Here is a 24,141-nt window from a genome sequence, read left to right on the forward strand (position 1 = left end):
ACTTACACCTCTTGTTTTGTCTTTTTAAAGCTACAGCGTGTAACATTTAGGGTAATCTAATTGCAGAAATGCGAAACCAGACAGCAGAGGTTGTTCTCTTCACCACCACGTTTTTACTGTAGCTCAAACAAACAGAGCAAAAGGCTCTCTTGGATGGACCTTCAGCATTTTTTATCTCGCACCCACTGTAGTTTCTAACTAACTTACAGCTCACAAATACTGCTGTTTCATCTCACAAAGTCGCGCTGGAGTCGTACTGCTCAAATGTGAATATTCATGATGATTTTGGAGCTAAATTTTGTTTCTGGTGCTAATGCACAGATATGACTATTCACCTCTTTCATTCCTCTTTTCAATTTAAACAAATTGTGACCAAAAACTGATACTCATTAGATATTTATTATGATTCGTGTAAAGTACTCAAGGTAGTTTGCCTCAAGAAGGCGTCAACTGAAAAGGGATACAGCCACACATGTACAGCAGAAACTGTAAACTTCAATTTCCTGTCTAACTGTGCAGTATTTAATATGAACCTGCTGAGTGTAGCGATGACTGATCCTCTTACTAAATATAACAAAACAGTAAAACCACATTCAAGTGATCATTGAAAACCAAACTAATTTTCAAACTAATCCTTCTTCAGAGTTTCTTTTTTATTTTGAGCATCAGAAACATTTCTTATATGCTTCCTGTGCATTTTCCTCCATCCTCCTCATTGCTGTAGCTTGCTGTCTCTCAGTTGCTGTACGTAAGAAAAAAAAAGAATATAGAAAAGAATATAGAGCTAAAAAATAACTGTAGTATGCCCCCTTTCACAAATGAACCAAACCACAAGCAATAAGACAATACAAATCAAATGTATGATCTTAAAAAAAGTTTTCAGAACAAACAGACTAATTGATTCTGTAATCAAAGACAATTTTCAAATCTCTTGTGTAATTGCACATTCAATATTTTCTTTACAGTAAGCTACAGCACATTTTTGACAAAATCTCCTTCGATAAGTCATATTACCATTATTTCACCCTTTAAATGAGTTTACCTTAGTCAAATTACAATTACTGCCTCATCAGATTACGATCTGCTGAGAAGCGATGAGGAGTGTGAGGAAAACAAGGAAGGTGAAGCCACCGTCTGGTTGGATGCGGGCACCATTACCTAAAATAGAAGCACAAAATAACTTTAGGGATCAGCAACGCCATATTTTAAGCCCTAAATGTGGAATCATTACTCCCTATCTTTTGATACCTTCATCTACTGTTAGTAGATATCATTAACTAGATTGTCTGTGGTTTGACAGTATGAGTTCTCAGTATTTGATTTACACCTGTTATTTGTTTCTGACCAGTAAATCTGAATGGACAAGGCTTCAGCCTACATGCATATTAAGAAAAAGCCTCATTAATGACAGAGCATCTTCATTTTTACAATAAATAAAATATTTAGATATTTTTCAGTCTGATAGAAGATATGCTATGAAAACCTGTCACAGACTTCATTTACATGAACAGATATATTCCGATTACGGTGTTTGGGACGAGTTGCACATATGGATATTCCATTCATATTTCCATTAACGTTTTACAGAACATAGTTTGATAAATGACTCATGCCCACATTAAGACACACAGGGCCACTGCAATTTTTGTGCTCGTCCAAAGCCTTCATTACATCAATATTCATCAAAACACTGAGCATTACTGTGTCTCCTTTTTTCCTGCAGCTCTCCTGTTCTGCACTGTCTCTGGAGGAGCTTAGTGCTCACATGATCAAGTGATTGGGTTGTCTCAAGCGGTGGGTGTCTCAAAATGCTGTAAAATCTCTAACATGACCATAATAGTGCAAGGCTGTCTACATATTGTGACTTAGATTGGCACTTAATGCCATTTACTATATTTATTCAGGTTATAATCAGATTAATATCCCAATACTGAAGCTTGTAAATGTGTACTGTCTCAGACATCACTGCTCTTTGCATCAAAACAATGGATACTCTTTCTTACAGGCAAAGGGCAAGAAAAACTGCACTGTGCAAACTGCAAGACTGTATTGAGCGGTTACACTGTTGTTGTTTTCTGCCCTTATATGAGCCATTGTCCCCTGAACATTGTTTTACACAACACTACTTTTGCAGGACTCACCTGTGGTGGTAGAACTTGTGGTAGAACTTGTGGTGGAACTTGTGGTAAAACTTGTGGTAGAACTTGTGGTAGAACTTGTGGTAGAACTTGTGGTAGGACTTGTTGGAGAACTTGTTGTTGAACTTGTGGGAGAACTTGTTGTTGAACTTGTGGGAGGACTTGTGGAAGAACTTGTGGGAGAACTTGTGGTAGGACTTGTTGGAGGACTTGTTGTTGAACTTGTGGGAGGACTTGTGGAAGAACTTGTGGGAGAACTTGCGCTAGAACTTGTGGGAGAACTTGTGGTAGATATCACAGAGGAACTGCCAGATCCAGACCCTGCAGAAGTTGTTGCCATTGTAGATGAAGTGGTTATAGCTGTAGTTGAGCTTGATGAGCTGGCTGTTGTAAAGCTGGTGCTTGGGGAGGTGGGTGTAGTGTTGAGGGTGGTGTTTGTTGAGTTAGTGGTTGGGGGGTCAGCCCTGCCTCCCTCAATGCCCAATCCCAGTGTGTCAAGCTGTGACTGGAACTGCCTGCTGACCCAGCTCTGTACCAGTGTTTGGTTTTCATAAGACTTTAGATCAGGCAGGTTGGTACCAAGAAGACCTTTAACTTCATTAACCGTCAAGTTCTGTAGAGAGAAGAAAAAATGCATTTTATAATCATGAAAATACACCCAGCAGGACAGAAAACAAATCAGTACAGCAGTTATGTGTGCAGCAGCTGACTCGTTTTCCAGAGGCTGAGGTGCTGTTTACAACAAATTCACAATTAATGCATAAACTGAAAGACACACTTAATACTGACCAGTACAACATTCTCATCCATACTGGAGAAGGTGGCCAGGTCCATGCTGACATTGGAGGTTGCCAAATTTCGGACATAGTCAAGTGTTGCACCACCTGAGAGAAAATATGAAATAATAAAGAACAGTCAGTTCACTGTAACTATGTTAAAATGTTGTGGGGGTGTGTCTATTTGCCTACCAATGTATGATTGTGTGAGCTGATAAGAGGAACCAGAGATAGTTGAGCGGGTGGTGCTAGTAAATGCTTGACTGGCGATGTTGAATAGTTCCTTCTGTTTCTCTGTGGTGCAGTTGGACACGTCCAAGGCATCAGCATCTCTGCAAGAGACGCAGATAAGATATGAGAAGACCAAATGCTCCTCCCAATAAGTCAATCAAATATTAATAAATTCAGTCAAAACTCTTTAGAAATGGTTTTGTAACTTTTAAAACCCTCAAAAAACAACTCCACAAACCCTTTTTTGTGAAGACTGTGATCTCTGCTCTGTAAATCAGACAGGAAATTCACTCACACCTGATAATTGTCCTATTGAAAACTCCAGATTCACCTTTAAAGGAACTGCTAATCCTGAAGGTCCGCATACGGTTTTGCTCACAGACCTCACGACCAAAACCTTCAGGGTCATTTTTCCCTTTTCTGGATAATTTTCTTCAATAAATAAGCAACCTGGATCTGTGTTTAACTCTAATGACGTTTAAGGAAATTCTTATTGGAGAAATACAGAAAATTCTAAAGGGTTCATAATCTTTCATGTGCCACTGTATCCTCTTAAAGAGAAAGCAGGTGAAAAAAAACTAAAATAGGACTAGCAGCGGACTGATAAATCATATCAATAATCCTCAATTTACATAAATCAGGATAGATAATTTTGTAAAAATAATGTCTACACATGAGGAGGATCTAGTACTGTGGCTGGGAAATGAGCAAGCTGCTAATGTGACTCCAAAACCACAACACAGTATGCTCGGTGAGATAGAAAAAATAAAGAAGAAAGAAATAAAAAGCTTGTTAGTGTTGGTACAACAATCCCTTAAACACAACCCTGATTTCTTACCTAAGGCTTTGTTGAGAAATGCTCCTAAGAACGTCAGCATCCAGGGAGCACAGGTTTGGTCCACCGATGGTGTTGAGCTCTGCGCTGCCAAGTTTGTTCCCTTCCACACTCAGATACTTAGTGATGATGGCTTTAACCTGGATGAGTAAGACCATGATAAGAACACAGAAGCCCATAAAGTATGGACAGAAGAACATTGCATTTAAATGCGTTTGCTCACCAAGCTCGGGTGCCAGTCCCCATCAGACGAGTCCATCAAAGCAGCAAGCGTGTCGATCTGAGTGATAATCCACGTATTTATGTCGTCAATAGCTGCAACACGAGATGCTACGCCTAAAAGTTGAACCTGATCTTCTGGGATGGTGGAGTTGTAAGCCTATAAAAATGTGAAAATCCGGGAGAAGAAATTTGAAGTTGAAATGATCTGGTTGAGGATTCAGCTGAGAGTACAATGCAATAACAATGTAAATGAACAATTTCTGTCTTAAAAAGGAGTCGGATGAAGCTTAACTTTTTTGCAATGTTAGCTTTATCTGGCATTAAGAGATACTATGAAGGCGTCATTAAAAAAATTAATTAGAATACAATACACTTTATTATCAGTATACTATATATAATACAGTAATTTACATACAGCATCTTAAAAAACAGGGATCGATTCAGAATCATTAAAGCTATCTTCTCCAACCCAAGTTTATTTAACTTTCCACCATTTTTAAAAGACTTAAAATGAGTAAAAATATTAACTATATTAATAATTATGTACAGTAGTTATACATAGTTGTAAAAGCCCAGTAATCCCAGCCCTACCCCTAACACAAACCAGTCAAAATGGATGTGGGCGCAGTTGGCTGATCCAACTGCAGGTCGCAGCCAGACAAACTTGCATATTTGGACCATGTTTATTTTCTTCTTTTACTTACCTCTTGCAGCTTGCTGAGAACAATCTTGAGGTATTCCTCCTCGTCCACCTTCTCAGTGATGGCATCCAAGTTGTCTTTGACGGTGTTGGCACTGAGGCAGCAGTTGAATTGGTTTATATCGTCATAGTCAAAGGGGAAGGCTTCATCACTGATAGTCACCAGGGTGATCGTTCCTACTGTACACTCAGTGACTGAAACAAGGGGAGAAGATTGTTTAAAACAATAAATTCTTTAACAAAAAAGTACAGAACTATTAAAAGAGGAAGACTGACCTAATGATCGCTTTGACTTATTTCTGTTGGAGTTTCTTATTTCTCTTCTCAACTGCCTTCTCTTCCATCTTTCTACTCTGTTTCTCCGGAGAACTCTGTTGAAGGTCCTCAAAAAAGTGCGCTTAGTTCTCTGCATTTAGATATAAAAGAAACACATGTCATCCAATTCAGTCCAATGCCCTATAGGTGACCTTTTCAGCTAAAAGCATGTATGTACGAGTTACTCACTTTGTTGAAGTTACCATAGAAAGATGAAGACAAATACAGAGGTAACATCTCCAGGTCCTTCAGAGTTTGGCCATTCCATGTTGCGGGGGCTCTGGTTATCCAAAAACAGAAAAATTGTTATTTCAAAACCTTTTGTAATAAATATTTTTCCAGGTAAAGACTGATAATGAAAGAAAAAAAGCTTTTCAGACTTTTTAAGGCATAAAAACTGAGTTCCAGAAATACCCATATTTTGTTTTCCCAGTAGCCAGCAGAGTTTCAACAGCAGTTGCCTGAGTCTTAGTGAGATCTGGGCAGCTCTTAAGTTTTTCCAAGATGGATGGATCAGAGTTCTGAATGTAGGACCCTTCCAGTTCGCAGCACATGTTTCCCAAAACTGATATATTATCCTCAGTCAAGTTTGTAGTTGTTATACCCTTAGAAGATGAAAGAATGCAAATGAATTGCAGATTACAGCATTAAAAAGAAGAAAACTTTTTACAAAACAAGTACAACTCTAATAAATTAATACCCCTTTTTGAAAAGTGCAGTTTCATCTGAGGGGTTTCAATATCAGGAGAGTATTAATTCTAGAGGAGTAATTACTGCACAGAAAAAGACTTTGGTAATGTATTCAAGTATGATGTTTTGAGATGAGACCCATTTGAGATGTAGTTTAATATCAGCTGTTTAGGGTCTCACCAGGCAGCTCCTAGCATTGCTGAACAGAGCAGTTTGTTTGTAGCCGAGAACACCGGAGAACACTGAGAAATCTGCATCAGCCAGCTGTTCAAAATAGGATCTGCAGCTGGCCTGTGGCACCAGAGAATAACTGTACAGAGAAACAAAAAAAGGATTATCATTGAAGCCGAACCTCTATTTGTTCATAACTGAACACAAATAAACATGAAGGTTTCTTACTCATAGTACAGCAGCATATCTGGAGGATAAAGGCTGAAGCTGGTGACATTTGAGTCTCCTCTGATATAGTTGTACATGCAGGTCAGCTGTTGGTGAGAAAAGCAAAACTGTCATCTGTACTGCTTGGCGTCTTTACTGTCAATGGGTAAACCGATGAAATGTGTAAAAATGAAAAACTAGGATAAATTCAAGCTATGTACAGTTTAACAAAAGCATTTCAGTAAAGCTATAAAGACATTTTAAAGTCTTTCTTGTGACACATGCGTAACAATACTAATACCATTCTAAGTGCCCAAAATATAATCGATCTCAAATGTAATCTGTTTTAATGGTGATGTAAAGACATTTTAGGACTTCCAAATCTTTCAGGTGTGTTTAATTAACTTCTGAAAATATCACATCAACATTCTGTAATTATTTTTTAAATTTATTTCCAAGAATCAGCCGTAAAACTCCATAGTTTTAAGGTTCTGGTCCCAAAACATATTAGAGATAAATCTGTTGTAAATTATATGTATTGTAGTTGTAAATGTTACACACACAAACATCTATGTACTCCTGCACACTTACCTGAGTCTCAACCAGTTTGACCTTTCTCTTGCCTCTCCTCCGGCAGGCTCTGATCAGCTTCTTGACCTGCACCTTTTTAATTGTTCTTACTCCTGTGCACGTGAACCCTTGCAGTATATCGGAGGAGTAACTGCACAAACACACACACACGCACACACAGACTTATATTAGGCTCGTGTTCACACTGAAATCCACTTGCAGGACATTTTCTCACCGATCTCTTGGAAACTTTGTTCAAACTTACTTGCTGGCACTTCCCAGGGAAGCAGTGGCAGTTTCTGTGGCAATTGATCCAAAGAACAACTCAACCTGTAAAGCAAACAACACACTGTGTGTAATGATAGCTGAAATAAATAGCAATAGATCTTAGTCATCAAGTATAAACAAAAACCTGTACCTGCTGCCGTTTCCATTTCTTCTTGTTGAGTTTGGTGATGACAGTGGTGCTACTTGAGAAGCCCTGCAACAGAACTCGAGGGATCTCAGTGGCCAGCTCATCTGGAACATTCTGGATGATCATATCACTGTTGCTGTTCACTGATATGATCTGAGAGAAAGATGAATAGCAGAGAGCTGTAAAGCGGCCTCTAAAGCCATTTACTTGACACATAATGTTCATTTCACACAGGACAACAACACATCGTGGCTATTATTTCTTTCAGCATTTCCTCTCGGTAATAATAAAGTAATATCTTTCCTATATTTCTTTAAGTTTGTCCTTTTTTTCTGATAAAAGGCTGTGCAAATAAAATCAAGTTCATTGCTGACATCCTGTATCATAAATGATGCTCCCATACCTGTGAAACAAAAGTGTGATGGACAATTTGCGGAGCGTCCATCAAGTGTGCCAACACGGAGGGGTTTTTGGATACAGCTAGAAGGTCAGAGCTGTTCATGGCGCTGAACACAGTGGAGGGTACGCCCGTGATGAGAGAGCCCAGCATTACGAGTGATGACTGGTTGTTGATCTGGTGGGATGACAGAAGGATGGAGGCATTGTACATATGAGAGACAGTGACCAAAAAAGACGACTTACTTCTAACTGGTTTGCTAACAGATATGATCTTTTATTCTGTACTTAAATCTGGGAAGACATTAGCTACCTGCATCATCCCTGAAGATATCAGAGCCTGAATGATGGCCCTGGCCTGTCCGTTGCTCCAGCCCATCACAGTGCTGAGAATACTGACGGAGAGAAACAGGTCCTGAGGCTTTATCAACTTGATCTGGCCAGTTGACATCTCGGTGCTTTCGTTGCCGAGGGCAGCAATGGCTGTGGCATCAATGTTCTCACCAAAATTGCTGGCCAAAGCAGCAGAGATCTGCAGATGAAAAGAAGAGTCTCAGTCTGTTGTAGTCACATTTGTGTACATAGTCCTAATGTCTTGGAGAACATAGCCCAGTTCCTGGAGCAGCAGCAACGGGGGCCATGTAGTGCATTTATGTTCAACCTTATGCATAAGTACAATTACGCATCTAAAAGGATGAAAATGTTACTCCCTACTAGACAACAAGTAGATTCAACACCTGAATATAATGACTGTACTCCAAACAAATCAGGATGAGTTGCAATTGCAGCAACAAGGACACAATTCTTAACGTGCTTCCTACCTAAAAACCCTGCTGCTACCCAGTCATTCCCATTTTGTTCTTATTTAACAACAAAAACAAAAAAATTGTGATGAGATAAATGGATTTTTATGTTTTACATTTTCTTATGCTTATCTTAGATTCTCTAAGATGTTAAAACAGCATCTACTGAGCAAAAATACAGTTTCCAGTAAAGACACCTGAATTATAATGTGACCAAAGGTTTTTTTGGAACAATGTTGCAATGATACTGAAATACTTTTTCCCCAGGTCACTTTCTGTCAATCACGTGGACACATCATAGTCATTACTTTCCCCCACTTGTTCTTTCAGATTTTCCTTTCAGATTTTTTCCTGTTCGTTTGGCCAAAAAGCTGTATAACAGTTTGTTACCTGTGGATCTAGGTCTGTACAGACATTGGTTAGGTTGTACAGAACTGTCATACTTTCTTCCGCAGTCAGTTGAATAAATGCCGGACCAGGAGCGACACACCGGCACAACAGCGGAAGACTGCAAAGAAAGTGGAAAAAGTTCTAACACTGATAGATAAATTAGGGAGAAAGTGCAGCGCTCAGGACTAGAATTTGCGAGGACTTTGTGACTGTTGTTGACACAACACATTCAAACTCACAGTAAGGGGTTGAAGTTGCTGTTCTGTTGATAAAGCAGCTGAGTGTAGAAGTTGGTGAGGTTCAGAGGTAGAACCGAGTGATTGAGCAGCGCAATATTCAGAGGGTTCACTGTGAACACCTGGAGAACCTGCAGGGAGGGAAGGCAAACAAGTCTGGGAGTCTTAAATCTGTCCAAAAAAAAATCAGAATTTTTCTGAACAAAATCTAAACAGCAGATTAAGATCCACGATCCTGAGTCAGTACCTGTTCAGATCCAAATGACATAAGATCCTCCAGGGTGAGGAAAGGCATGAAAGGGCCGATATACTCAACAAACCAAGCTGTGGAGTTGAGTTCAGGGTCGCTTGGGTTGTAACACCTCGGTGCCGTTGCTACAACAACAATTCATAATAATTTAAGTGGGATGCTTTCTGTTCTCACAATAATAATGAAAGACAACATCACATTTATGTCATTTTGTTGAAAATTATTGTGGTGCTGAGACCAAAGTTAAAGGAATTAAACCTGATGTAAGGATCAAAGGTTTGTTCTGAAAAATGTCAAAAGGTACGAAAATAAAACTTTTTAAGAACAAGATTATGTCTTTATGCAGTCAAATATTCATGACATTCATTCGATTTACAATGATAAAAGGAAGAGTTTCAGCATTTTTGTTGTTTTGTATGTATCACTCTTGTCATTGAGGCCTCATTCTTGCTTTAAAAACTGACCTGACATGAGGTAAACTCTGATGGTGTTGTACACATCTTGCTTCACAAAGTCAGCAGCGGTGTAGTTGTGTTCACCAAGAACTGAAACACTGAAAAAACACAGCATTAAATCACAGGACACACACGCACACAAAATATGGATAGATTTGGAGCAAGACATACAGCTTTTGGAATGCCAGGCATGAGGTGTTGTGTGTGGCGTTCGGACTGATCAGACTCTTTGTAAGGAAGACCAAGTAGTTGTGAAGGCGTCGGTCAAACCAAGCGTTCACTTCTGACCTATTGGAACTGCTGAGAGCCATGGGCCAAACACAAGGCAGGGTGGGGCGCCTCACCACCTCTGGCAGAGACTCCTGCAGTGAAATTACAGGTTAATGTCTTGACACCATTACAACATATCTCCATTTCTCTGTGTTTGAATGTGTGATACATACAGTCTCCAGAAACATTGGTATTTGGATGTAGTTGTTGTAGAGCTCACAGAGCAGTGCTTCATTGTCGACAACATCAGGGCGACGCAAGAAATCCCCAATATGTGATGGAGGCATGGAGTTGATCAACTAGAGGAACGGGAGTAAAAAAAAATGAATTTTTCTGCTTCATCTCGTTTGGATTTACTCCAGACAGTCTTAAACACAACACACCAAGTGCATTCTTTCATGAGGCATGAGAGACAAGAAGGTAGTCAGGTTGGGGAACTGGAATCCCATGAATGACCGCTGGAGAAAACTGTAGAAACTGTGGTTGTAGTTATCACCATAGCAACGGAGAGGTGATGGACCTAATATGGAGGAGAAAGAGAGAGGTCAGCTGTCAATCAAATGTGAGTTTTCATGGTGCTGTGTTAGTTCGCTCTGTCTTTTTATTCACTTTTTTGTATGCTTTACAATGCAGTAAACATGTGGTTACACTGAAAAAAGATGCCTAAAGGAATAAGAATAATACATTTGTTTAATATTTCATATGCTGATATTACTTTTTAAATCCCATCTAATATAGAGTCTCAACAACAGAAAAAAGGTCTGAAGCAATAGTTTGGGCACGGCCACTAACTATTGCAACACAACTTTTAGTGCGTATCACAGCACACAAACATCTTTTGGCAGAAACAAATTGCCTCTCAGTGCTGCGGGGAGATTTTCAGCAATTTCTTCAGTGAAACTTTTCTAGATGTGTGAGATTCGTAGCTGTTTTGCATGCAGTTCTTGAATTGGTTGGTATTTAATGCAACTCGTTCTACTTGGGAATACTTCTTACATCACTGGTTGAAACAAAAGCCAAAGTATGATTGAGCCATGTCCATTATAAGGTTCTTGGCCTTTTCTAATCGTGACTGCAAGATAATGAACTTTTGCCATTCTACAGTAAGTAAAAATGATGGTAACCACAATGCAATGATGAGTGTTAAAAAATATACTTTATATGTATTTTATATGACAGGTATAAAAATCCTAGTATCAGGTTTCTAACTGAAAGGAATAGTTTGTTTTTCTCTTTTAAAGAGTCTTACAGCAGGACTGAACAAGTCAAAAGCCAGAAGACATCAAATTGTGAAAATGCATTGAAAAAACATTTGTGAGCATAACAGAGGATGCTGTTATTGGATGTGGTTAGTCACATGAAGACATCCAGAGACAGTTGTGTTAGAGCTACAGAGAAAAGTACAAAACCGTGGCCACTTCCACATAGCTGGAAAACACACCATCGAGTCTCTGTGGAGCTTCACAAGCTTCCTGTCAGTGTGTTTTCTTTACCTTTGAGAGACTGAACGATGTGATTATGGATATATTTCTGTGCATCTTCACTGAGAGATGAAATAGTCGAATTGAGAATTTCCACACTGAAACAGTATGAAAATACAAAGATTTGTCAAAGAGGTCCAAAGTCAAAAATGGCTGAATTGATACCGGTCATTGATTAGGTGCTACACTCACCCCTGCTGCTCGATGCTGCAGTTCCTTCCTGCCAGTATTTGGAAGAATGGGGCAACATGAACAGGGGACAGGTTGACTAGCAGGGGGCGCAGTCGATTGTGGAGCCACACCAACACAACTGAGTCATCCACTGAGGGATCAGAGAGGTTTGCACGATCAAACACAACTTCCAACATGGCTGACCTCACCAGAGAGGGGAACATGCTTTCATGACCCTGCAGAGAAAGAAAAAGACCAATTCAATAAAAACACCTTTAAGTATCATCTGCTTGAGAAGGACAATGACAAAAATGTTATTCCACTGGTGCTTGTCAATCTTGATAAAACATTAACTCAACATATATTAATTAGGTGTGTACTCACTTTTTTTTTTTTACTTGATTTAAACAAATGCTGTGTTCATCAGTACCAACTTAACACAACATGTTATTTCATAGATTGTGTTTGCAGGAAGTATGAAAGTGTGATGTGTTCTTACCATGATTGCTGGTGAGAAATCATCAAAGAAAGAACTGAGAAACTGGTCAGGGACATGTTTCATCACCATGTTAACATGGTCAGGAGATGTGAGCTGCCCAGGTGTGGCAGATACCTCTGCAAGCTGCCTGACTGTCAGCTGTGGCAGGGCTTCCATCTGCACACACACATACATATTCAAAGTAAGACTAATGATTAACTGAAAGACAAAAAAAAAAAATAAGCTGATTAAAAGATACAAAGGTGGGAGACACAATGCAGCACTACAGACCGGTGAAAACTCGGAATAGAGCCCTAGGAGTTCCTGGAAGGACATCAGGACAGAGAACCCGCCGAGGTTCTTCTGCAGCCACTCTCCGCTGTTGTTGACGTTTGAACTGCAGGAAGGATCTGAAACCATGAAAGCTAGCTTTACTGCTCTGAATGAACACAGTTCACTTCAGTATACTTTAGTATAAGAAACTGTGTGAAATACAGTGTGTTTTCTGTGTGAAATTGATCTAAGATGTCACATGTCTTTTGTCATATTTGTCTCGTGGCTCTGGTTATGCTTGTTGCTTGTTGGTGCTTCTCTCATATGAACTACTTGCTTGGGGTTCCAACACTTTTTGTCTTTGACAGGAATACAGGAGCCTACCTGCAGTGTTGTTGTTCTTAGTCAGGTAAACCTTCATGAAGTTTGTGCTGACAGACATCTGCTTGGCAAGCGTCATGTGTGGCTGGACTCGGCTCAAAATCTGCACACTGAATTTAGAAACGAGGTCAAAAGGTTGTAAAATGAATGCAAACTGTGACACTATTTCAGTATGACAAATGAGGGAGACGGATATTTTCTAAAGCAATTACACATTCAAAATTCCTCACTGCGTACATGTGCTGGCAGGTGCTGCAGTGCAAATTATTTGCAGTGAGACATGATAGGAAGTGAGGGACAATAGCAGGCAGGAATGTACGAAGGCATTTGTGGTGAGATGGTGTAGCGTGACTGTACTTACATTTGCTGGTACGACTGACAGCTGAGATTCTTCTTGCTCAGACAGTGCAGAAACCTCCCTGAAGCGGACGGCAGGAAGCCACTCAGACGGCTTGAGAACCACAACTTGATGATGCTGATGTCCCTAAGCTGCTCATCAGTCAGCAATGATACCCTGATCTCCCCAATCACATCCAAAATATCCTGTGCTGATGGACCAACCATCCCCATGGACTGTAGAAGGGATGATTGATTGTTACAAAATAGAAAACTTTTCACAACATTAGAATTGTAGTCTACGTAATTGAGGTTTATGGTATGTTGGTTCTTGAAGCTACTGACCATGTTAGCGAGCCTGTCCAGGGCTGCATCCAAAATATAGGAGTGTTTGGTCAGCAGCATCTTCCATAGCACTTTGGAGTGGCTGCTGTTTCCAAGCAGATTACACCTCAGGAGAGAAGCCAGCTGATTGGCTGTGATGTCCTCCAGCTGTGGGACAGTGAGAGGTCATTTACCTGCTCTCTGTGACAAGTCTGAACATTTGTATTCAAACTCTTTTTAAAGTAGACTGTCACCTGAGCACAAGCATATTTCTCCAAGGTAAAATTGCAGGGAACATGCATAGACATGTTCATGTAGGACTGTAGATCAGAGCTGTGAGATCATGTGAAGAAGCAGATATATTTCAGCATAAAGGTAATTATAGCAGTTTTGACTGTCTGGATTTAAATTATAGAAGGGATACCTGTCGACGCCTCTGCAGACGTTAGTGCCTGTTGAACATCGGGTGAGAAATCAAATGAAAAGATTTTAATCCTAAAAGTACCTACGCAAACGTAATGTAATAATATGAAACTTTGACACACAAGTGAAAAGTCTTACCATTGACCTTGGTTTCTGGACACTGTGAATGACCCGTTTTACAGATTAATAAAATATTTGCAGACACATTACATTGAAAAAAAAAAGTGAAAATATGGAAAATTACAGACTGAGCAAGTAGAAAGAAATCTCACCGTAATGTTTTCTGGCACACACTCTGTCAACAACAAAGAACAGAAAATATTTAGTCAACACAAGCAAGAGCAGATAAAAGCACAATGACAGATTTACGTCCACGATTCAAAAGGAAAAATGAGACTTCACCTTGGCATCTGGGTTAAATGAGGGAGACAGTTGTATAACTTGTATTTAGTTATTCTGGGTATGTTTGCTTGTGTGTTCAAGACATAGAGACTCACCATCTGGTGCAATAAGTATCAAATCATCTATGCTCGCCCAGGCCACTGGTTCCATGTCTGGAGTCAGAGATGGTACAGCTCCATACAACCGGTAAAAGCTAACGCAAAAATGCACAAAATAAAAAACAAAGATTAATAAAAGCGCTATAAATATTTAATTGAGTTTGACTGAATATTTTAATCGTCAGATCATTAATTAATCGTAATAAAAAGGACGCACTTCTGTTTTCTCAGAGAGGACTCAACACCAGAGCACCCTGAATTCTCTGTTGTCTGTATTTTATCCCTTACCAAAGCATATTTTTTTAGTTTTTTGGCTGCATTGACTTAATGGCTGAAACTGAAACCCAGGTCAAATTTCATGCTCTGCCTGTGTTTCAGTTTCAGCCATTAGGGCAATGCAGCAAAAAGTGTTTGAACAGAGTTGTGCATATGATCAGTACCAGCTCAGAGCAAAGAAACATTATGCCTGGTTTGAACCCAAACATAATGTCAGATCATGTAGAAACAGGCTTTGAAAGATACGAAAGTCATGCAAGCATCGCTCAAAGTCTTAAAGGGATACACAAACTGATGTTGCTTCAGGTATAAATGTATTAATCTCAATCCCATGTTATAAGCACCTGAAAGTACTCACATGTGTTTGTAGACACTGCATGGAGGACCGGTCTGAAAAATGGAACATTTTACAATCAATCATCCACAGCTGTTAAAGTTTCAGCACTTGTACCCTGACAAAAGCAGTTACCTCTTTAGCGAGCTGGACCACAAAGTGCAAAACCTGTGGAAATTTCCTGACTTCAGGTGACTCTATCAGGAAGTCAAACACACGGTTGATAATGACATCTTTCTGCGGGGGAGGGCGATGAGGCAACAGCATCAGCTCTGCCAATTGCTTTGGAGACAGGAGGTGAATAACCTCCAACTGAGCCATACACAGAAGAGAGGAGGAGAAAAGGCATCATTTACAATTTCATATGCATATTACTTACTTAATTCTTCAGTTGCAGTTGTTTTTAATGAATAAAAACACAGAGTGGGTATGTTTTCCAGACTTACTCCAGAGAAACCAGGGTTGAGCTTGTAGAAGTCGGTGATGGAGGCAAATCTTGAGAAGAAACCAAAGTTGTTTTTCAGCCAGTCTGCGCTGTTATTAGCTGAAGAGACACACTGGGGATCTGAAACATATTTGAAGGAAAAAAAAGAGCATTTTATTGTTGATTAATGTTGATGCAGTTTGTGTTAACCTTTTATAGTGATATTTCTTTGTTTTGAATCTACAAAATATACAAAAATATGAATCTACAAAATAAAGTATATTTACAAAATAAAGTCATGTACAGACTAAAGTACATTTATTCAACATCTAAAACTACTTCTTATAATGTAGTTAGCTTTTAAATCAAAACATTCTCAATGCAATTGGGATGATAACTATGCTCCGAGCGAGGTGTATTTGTAATTAGATTAGGCTTAAAACTTTCCTTTTTGATAAAGCTTATAGTTAGGGATGGCTCAGGTGATCCTGAAACATCCCATAATTAAGCTGCTATAGGCTTAGACTGCTGGGGGACCTCATCTGACACACCTTTCCTCACTTTGCTCTCTTTTCCCCCTGTTTAATTTCTCAAATGATATTATGTACATGTGACATTATTGTGGTTATTAACTTGTGTTTCCCTGTTCCAACAGGTATCCTTTGAATGGTGTTATGGTGTTTTTCCCCCCTCTTTTCTGTCTTCTCAAACCCCAGCTGCTCGAAGGGGATGGCTTCCCTTCCTGAGTCTGGTTCTGCCAGAGGTCCCTGTTCCTGTTAAAAGGGAGTTGTTCCTTTCCACAGTCGCCACAGGCACGCTCAGGACGGGAGATTGGACTGAAGACAAGTTTCAGTGCAATCTGTTGGTTTCATTAGCTAGGATATTGTTTGTTAATTGAATTAATTGGATGATTTTGAAATTAATTAATTGGATTTCATTGGATTATGATTACAATGAATTGAATTCTAATTGGCTTGAATTGGACTATATTATTTAAGTGCCTTGAGATGACATTTGTTGTAATTTGGCGCTATATAAATAAAACTGAATTAAATTGAACTGAATAAGGTTTTTAATTATGTTCTCTGTAAAAAAGTTTATTTCTATCATGGGAAGGTTTTTTTTGTTAAAGTGTGTAAATGTCCCTTTGAATAAAGAAGGCTTTATTATGTTCTTTCTTTTTTTTTTTCTAAATTTTGAATTTTTTTTACCACCATACCTCTACTGTTGTTTTGCTTACCAGAAGTATTGGGATGCAGCAGAAACGGGTAGACAAAGTGCTCATAGATCTTGTGACTGTGCATCGGATCAGCATCCATGATACTCATCTGTTCACCCAGTGCTGCCACACTGCACACAGCATGCACAAAACAAGATGATGCAAAACCATGCAGGTGCATAAACGTACAAAATCCACTAAAAACTGTGAACTCACAGGGTTTGGTAAACAGGGCAGGAGAAGTTCTTGGTGCTCAGGCAGGAGAGGAGGTCTGGGTGCACGTCAGGCAGGAGGGGCAGCAGTTTGATCCGGAACCAGAGCTTGATGAAGTCTGGGTCCTGCAGGTGTTCCTGAGTCAGATCTGGAGATGGAGGCCTCTCACCAAAAATCTCCTTAAAGTCTGACACCACCTCCTTGAAGTTCTAAAGGGCAGGAAGAATAGGAAGCACCCGTTATTGATTTTTTTTATTGGAAATGCTTGTTGGAATTTGTTTGACAGGCTTGTGAGGTTAGTACACTCACTGATTTGGAAAACTCTTTGATCAGGGAGTTCAGACGCTTTGTCAGCTCTACAATCAGTCTCATGATGGTTTTCTCATCCATCGTCAGGTTTGAACGAGCCGCACAGTGCAAAACATAGGCCACATTTTCCACTGCATCTGTCAGCTGGTAGTAAGAACAAAAAATCACAGTGGAGATATTAGATCAAAGACGAGTGTCACCATTTAAGAAACATTTTTGAAGACTATGGGATACCTGGAGATTGCTGTGTATATTTAAATATTCTAACAGTCACACTTGATCTATCAAAAAAACTAAATTAAACCTCACCCCACAATGGCCGTTGCTCTTATCGAGCGTGACACTACAGACATCTTGGATTTCAGAGGTTTCGTTGTCCAAACCATGGTCCAAAAAGCTAAAAAAAAAAAAAATGCAGTTTTGTGATTAATTTGCTATGACCAAGAAATTTCTATTTAAATGAGCTCAGTCATGAATGGCTGAGCTTCCATTAGATTGTAACACCTTAAATATGAGTTTAAGCATTGTGACAGCGAATGGTTGATAAGATATAGATAAAACTGGAATAACAATGCCACTCACTTCATCCAGTAAAATTTACTTTTTCTATACTTAAAGATAATGCTTTTTACTTTTGGTTCAAATTTCCCTCTCATGGTAAGCTCCACCAAGTCCCAAGGAAATGTTTGGATCTTTAGCAGCTACCTGTTTAATTTTAAGAAAGTAATAACCATGAAGGGCTATGAAGAACTAAACCATGTGTCTATGAGCATTTGCTCTTTTTAAATATAAAGATTCATGAGCTTTGACTTCATCTAACGTTATTGTTTCTCCCAGTTCTGTGATCACAGAAAAAAACAAAACAGGTAAAAAAAAAACTGGTATATAAGGATGAGAAGTGTTGATGTTCTGTATATGGTTCATTGTTTGCTCTACTTACAACAGTTGGTGAAAAGCGAGGGTGATATTTTGGTGCATCAGGGGTGTGTCGTTCGGCAGGAACCTCCTTAACAGTGGTATCACAACCTGCTGGTACCAGTCCTCTACATTTGTCACATCAAACTGTGGCGTCTCCGGAACTGTGGTGTTTTTTGGTCGGTACATGTCGGCCAGTTCAGCCAGAGTGAAGTTGAGCAGGAACTGAGTCAGAGTGGTGCTTCTTATTTCTGACACGTCCCTCTGTAAGAACAGCAGGCCAGGAGTTATACAACTCATCGTTGCTCGCAATACATCAAAACATGTGTGTGTGTCAGAATGAATTTACCTCACGTGTGAAGGACACAAACTCATGGGCGAAGCTCCCCATTGGTTTGAAAGCCATCATGAATCCGTTTATAACCTGTAAGTGTGTAAAAAGAGATGAGATGAAACCCTTTATTATGGCTGGAAATGAAAATCTCTTAATTTGTTTGTCAGGTGGTTTTCCAGTCCTGCCAACCACTCACAATAAATAATCAAACACTATTTTACACGGTTTTGGAGAAATTCAGTCAGATTCAATCATCTGATTAGAGAGCTTTTAAGAGTGACTGTTGAGTTTTACAGTCCCTGTGCACAGAGTATAAATTTAGAGGTGCACATATGGTGCACACATCACATCACGGTGACATCATCCATTGTTTTTTTTAAATAAACATTGTGAAACCTTGAAAAAATTTTGTGACCATATTAGGACAACCAGATGGAGCTGGAGTGTGATCATTAAAGCTGAATGGACAAAAAGGCAATTATTTGAGGACTAATTCCTATATATCTATTTTATTTCCGAACTGTATTAAGTAGGACCATCAGCATGCTGATCAGAAGGAATGAAGGAGTAAATGTCCATAATGAATCGTAGAAAAATCTTTTTTTTGAAAAGGGGTCTACTGGACCTAAAGTAGTTTAGACTGTTGTAGAGCTTACACTTATCACCATCATTCCATTACACTTTAGGGTATTTCTGCATTGGCAACACCTCCAACAACAAATTAGAACTTTTTACTGTCCATGTTTAGGTTATCAAGCTGCTTGTTGTAGGTTTGCATTAAATGCACTGATTTTGCACTGAATGCACAAACTCATTTAAATATCAAATCCGTTCATTTTAAAAAAGCATGAAGAATGAATCAAAATAGTACAAGTGATGACTGAAAAAAAAACGGTAAACTAGAAAGCTGCAGTCATTCTTTATGAGTTTGTCATCAACAATTATGGGATCTGTTGTAAATATAAAAAATATCAGTAAAAGCAACTTTAACACATAGCACTTTGTCACACATTTCTGTAATAATGGCTGATCATGTAAAATATCTAAATTACTTGATTTCTCACATTATATCCGTGATATAAAATATATAATATGCAATTTTACAGCTGCTGTTCCAAATACTTTAACTAGCATCAAAGACTTGAAAGCAGACATCCTGCTGTAGTACCCCTCTGAGGCTGTCCTGGGGAGATGGTGCGTAGGGACTATGTGTAGGTGGTGGTCGATGGGAAGGGGACGGTGATGTATATCCGAGGCTCGTCCAGCTGTGGCCTCCTCCTGGTCTGTAAGTGGGTGGAGGGCCAGAGCCACCTGTCAACAAGCTGTGGAAGACCAGGGTTAAGGTGCCATTGTCTAAACTTTCCACCTCAGGCCTTAGGAGCAGCTCTGCCTTTTGTGTTGGAGACAGCAGGTGAAGTACCTCCAACTGTGATGAAATGCAAGGGAAATAAAGGAAAAGGAGCAGGAGAGAGGACAAAAGTGTCAGATGGGGAGGAAGCATGTGTCCACGGAGATCCCCTGGCACAATCTCGGTTATAAATTCTACAAAATGTAAAGATGTGTCAGTCTAACTCACTCCACTGAAGACCATGTTGAGAGCTGAAAAGTCCTTCATTCGGGCCATTGCTCTGAAGGCACCAAAATTCTTCATCAACCATTCCTCACTGCCTTCCTCTGGGTTTACACAACCTGCACAACAACACACACTGAGTGAGGATGTACAGTATATACTTAGCCTTTGTGCGAACATATAGAAATTCTATATACAAAAAAGAAATATTGCATATTCATAAAGTGCATTTGACAAATCTAAAAAGATAATTATTAGTTGTTGCGTTTGTCGTCGAAAACTGTTAAGTGATTTAATTGAAATTTAGGTCCAACAACAACTGGCTGGTCCAATCCAACATAGTGTATGTGTCCACACAATTTAATTCTACAATTTGAGTTAATGGACTTAGTTGTTTCATTCGGGTCTTTGTCATTTGTCATTAATTTTTTATTATTTACCTCACTTTACTTTTTATCTTGTGTTATTTTGTTCCCCTGAAACCTGCTGAATGTTATCTGAGTTTCGCATTTGCGCCTTCATGTCTGTTTCTTAACCTGCTGCTATTTTTTTTCTTAACCATCCTATTTGTGCAATCAAATTATCTCAATCTTGATAATATGTGTATTTTGAAAGCATTTTAAAGCTAAATTTAACACCATAATTAGCTGGTTCAAGTCCAATCTTTTTCCTCAAGCCACATCTTAAACACATGTTTTGCTAGTCAAATTTACCAGAAACCCTGTCTCCAGACAGGAAGGGGTACATAAAGAATGTGTAGATCCACTTTTGTCTGACTGGATTCATCTCAGAATAATGATGACTGAGTTCCCTTACTCTGAAAAAAAAAAAGATGAGATGTACAGAAATGAATGTCATAAAGGCCAATGTCACTGAATCACTAAAGGTAAGCAGAGACAGAAACAGACATACACAGTCTGATAAGTGGAGCAGCTGAAATTCTTGGTGCTCAGGCAGGACAGGAAGTGCTTGGTGATAGATTTGAGAAGCGGTTTCATCTTGACCTCCAGCCACATCTGGACTAGGGCTTCATTCTGGAGAGGTATGGCTCCTGGATTAAATTCCAACGCTCCCTCCAGACTCAGAAGTGGCACACCTGTTATGCTGGATTTCTGTAAAAAAAACAGTGATGAAGATCTTAACAAAAAATTATAATAATCAGGGCATGGAATGATACCCATCGATATAATGTAGATTTTGATAAATAGTAGAAACATGTAGAAATAAAGGACTAATGTGTTATATTTCACCTTTACTTATAGAAAAGTATTTAGATTACGCAATTAATCAGTGCACTTCAAGTATGTTACAGTCTGGACAGTATGACTGTGATGACATGGAAAAAAATTAACTAAACAATCACAGCAGTAACTGCATTAGCTGGTTTGACTGGAATTTGTGCAAAACTTTCCGTTGCATGCATAAAGCCGTACCACAAAGGAGTACACGTCCATGGTCGCTTCAAGCATTCCTTTCAGCCTGTGCATATGGTCTCTTCCTGTGTCTGTTGCAGGCAAACCCACACACTGCATGAAGTGAGAGGCTGCATCCGGTTCCTTCAATGACAAGAAGAAAAATTGAGGAACAAGGAAATAATGCCGTATAATTTAGCAACAGCATGTCTTTCCACGATTAAAAAAAAATCAGAAGGGGTACAAAGCTAAAGTGACAACAATTCACTGCCAAATATGAGGAATTTAAATATACACTCAAACCTGAAAATAACACAGTCAAAGTCTGGAGGGCAGACTGCAAAAAGACTGTAGACCATGTGAATTTGTACATTGATACTCATGAGAACCGCCATCTAATCATTAAAAGCACAAGTAAATATGCTTGTAAATGAGATTGCTTCAGGTGGATACTTCAGGCATGTAGGCCTGTAGTTTGTCTTATTTCAGGTGCAATCATGCTGTATGTGTGTGTGTGTGTGTGTGTGTGGGGGTGGGTGGTTGGATGGGGGTCAGGAGTTACAGGAAATTGATAAAACAGGAATCTTTTATGGTTTAGTGGTTTTAATAGACAAAAAAGCAATATTGATTTTGGAATGAGGAAAACTAGCTTTAGAGCAGCAATTCCCTCTGCTGAGGTCTGTAGAATAAGGAAGCTTGTTGGTAAAAGCCAAAAGGTTTAGACAGTGTTATATTCAAAGAGATGCACTCCCTATGCACAGATGTCTTTTTTTTTTTAAATTTCGTAAGACAATTGATAGGTATGTGATCTTGCTTCATAGATCTTTATCAGTTTCAATGAAAATGTCACTGATATCTGACACTTGAACAAGGTGCAAACAAAGCTGATCCTCTTGGAATGTGACCTGGGCAGTTTTGCAACCGTGATGGTGTCATATCAGGAATCCTGTAAAGGTGCCACAAGCAAACCGGGACTTTAAAGGTGTTTCTATCATGCAACACGGCTCTCATGACACTATCAGGAAACTCTTGATATCTGAGATTTCTTTAACTTTACCCCAAAAAAAAACAATAATCATAGCTTCCAATTTTCAGCTGTGAATATTTGCAAATCCTGAAGCTGTACCGTGTGCACTGAATAAAGACTTGATTGAATACATCAGCTGTGATTAACAAAAAATTACATAACACCTTGTGTACCCTTCAGAAAAACTCCATAACTTGTTGTTCAGTTAACAATCTGAGAAACTGCCTTTAAACACACACATTAAATCACAATATGACACCTGCAGTGGCAGTTTCAAAAGGAATTTTGTCTCTGATCGTGAATCAAGATTCATCCTCATACACAAAGAAAACAAAGAACATGTGATTTGGAGATACCAGTATGGCGCTTTACTCACCAGGCCACAGGTTTCTCTTGCAACACATGTTGTGTTTCTTCTGTTTTCCATCAGACAAGTGACCAGATGAGCATAAAGAGACAAAGTACGTCATGGTTGTTTAGAAGTCTTACCAAATGTGAAAGTACATCATATGCACAATAGCTCTGTGTGTACACAGTGTTATGTATTGTTTTTCACTGAGTGTTTCAATGTCCTGAACTTACCTCTGTGAACTCGATCCCCCTGTTGGGATAAGACAGAGTTGATTGTTATCAATAAATGCCAAAAATCATCCTGATGTTTCTGTTTAGCCATATTAGTAATAGAATAAACATACTGGCTGCACAGCAGTAGCTGTAAAATGTGGAAGTAGTCATTTTTACAATGTGGCAGGATGTATCTGCTCACATCAGACTGTCAATATATCCAGTGAAAAGAAAAAAAAACTTTCCCTTGTTTTTCTACAGCATGATTTATTCTTTTCGTCTGTGCTACAATCCTCCACAGACAGCTAAAACACACCTTCATGAAAATCTAGAGTAAGAACGAAATTACCAACAAACAAATCTCACAAATATCCTCAACCCTCACAAATGCACTTTTTGGTCATGTTTTACTAACATTTGTCCAACAAAATACCAGATTTTAGGAAAACAGTGATCATGTTTTAAATTGAATTTTCTAAAATGTTTCTATACATTTTTTTTTTACCTGATCTCACAAAAATAAGCGGAATTTCTTTAACAACACACAACGTGTTGGAATATATTTCATGAAATTCTGTGTCGGCACCGTGAAAACAATGGCAACAGACAGTCATTCAGCATATTTGTCATACTGTACACACAAATTCCTAACAAGACAGCAATAATCAATTCTTGGTAACCGGAGGGGATACCGGTCGACAAATGTGTGACAAATGCTAAACTGTAAACCAAGAGTTTTAACTCTGGCTGGAAACAGAGTTCCAAGTTTTTCAGGATGCTCTTTTCTTTTCTTTTCTTTCTTTCTTTGTAAAGTTTTTGTTTGGACACACGTGGTAATTCCTTTTACTGCTGTCATGTAAAAATGCTTAGTGTATGACAAGCCTGTAACTTTCCATGACAATGTGACATAATTGAGGCATGAAAATTAGACAAAGTGTTAAGACGTTGTGCTCGTTTCATGCAGTTCTGTAAAATCTGTGCATCAGAGGAAGGATACCACAAAGTAATCACAGTCAGATTGTTGAACTCGTTTTCTTTATCGGATTTCATGAGCACAGCTTTGTCTTTTAGACAATAGAGTCGGGCTCCAGTTTTGTGTAGTTCCTT

The 24,141-nt window shown here is 39.0% G+C and overlaps 1 protein-coding gene across 1 annotated transcript; it reads right to left on the reverse strand.

Annotated features, from left to right (window-relative positions):
- Positions 1–626: 626 nt before the first annotated feature.
- mslnb (mesothelin b) lies at positions 627–22,921 on the reverse strand. Its single transcript, XM_072384700.1, has 51 exons — positions 22,847–22,921; positions 21,465–21,587; positions 20,944–21,143; positions 20,745–20,848; positions 20,038–20,150; positions 19,630–19,887; positions 18,477–18,551; positions 18,153–18,391; positions 17,522–17,609; positions 17,213–17,356; positions 16,907–17,112; positions 16,712–16,821; positions 15,494–15,612; positions 15,183–15,359; positions 15,072–15,103; positions 14,435–14,532; positions 14,210–14,232; positions 14,076–14,097; positions 13,939–13,966; positions 13,769–13,847; positions 13,536–13,682; positions 13,216–13,427; positions 12,858–12,964; positions 12,492–12,610; positions 12,222–12,377; positions 11,744–11,958; positions 11,564–11,649; positions 10,454–10,590; positions 10,244–10,369; positions 9,972–10,162; positions 9,810–9,898; positions 9,343–9,470; positions 9,099–9,226; positions 8,860–8,977; positions 7,980–8,198; positions 7,674–7,844; positions 7,274–7,423; positions 7,121–7,185; positions 6,877–7,006; positions 6,307–6,392; positions 6,088–6,217; positions 5,632–5,822; positions 5,407–5,497; positions 5,179–5,308; positions 4,907–5,097; positions 4,204–4,359; positions 3,984–4,120; positions 3,107–3,246; positions 2,928–3,022; positions 2,142–2,751; positions 627–1,158 (listed from the first exon to the last, which is right to left on the reverse strand). The coding sequence occupies exons 1-51, from the start codon at positions 22,895–22,897 to the stop codon at positions 1,070–1,072; spliced, it is 7,029 nt and encodes a 2,342-aa protein (XP_072240801.1). The 5' UTR covers positions 22,898–22,921; the 3' UTR covers positions 627–1,069.
- Positions 22,922–24,141: the final 1,220 nt, after the last annotated feature.

The sequence above is a fragment of the Leuresthes tenuis genome, unplaced genomic scaffold (assembly GCF_036924035.1).
Source record: "Leuresthes tenuis unplaced genomic scaffold, fLeuTen1.0.hap1 SCAF_4, whole genome shotgun sequence".
In the NCBI taxonomy this organism is placed as follows: domain Eukaryota; kingdom Metazoa; phylum Chordata; class Actinopteri; order Atheriniformes; family Atherinopsidae; genus Leuresthes; species Leuresthes tenuis.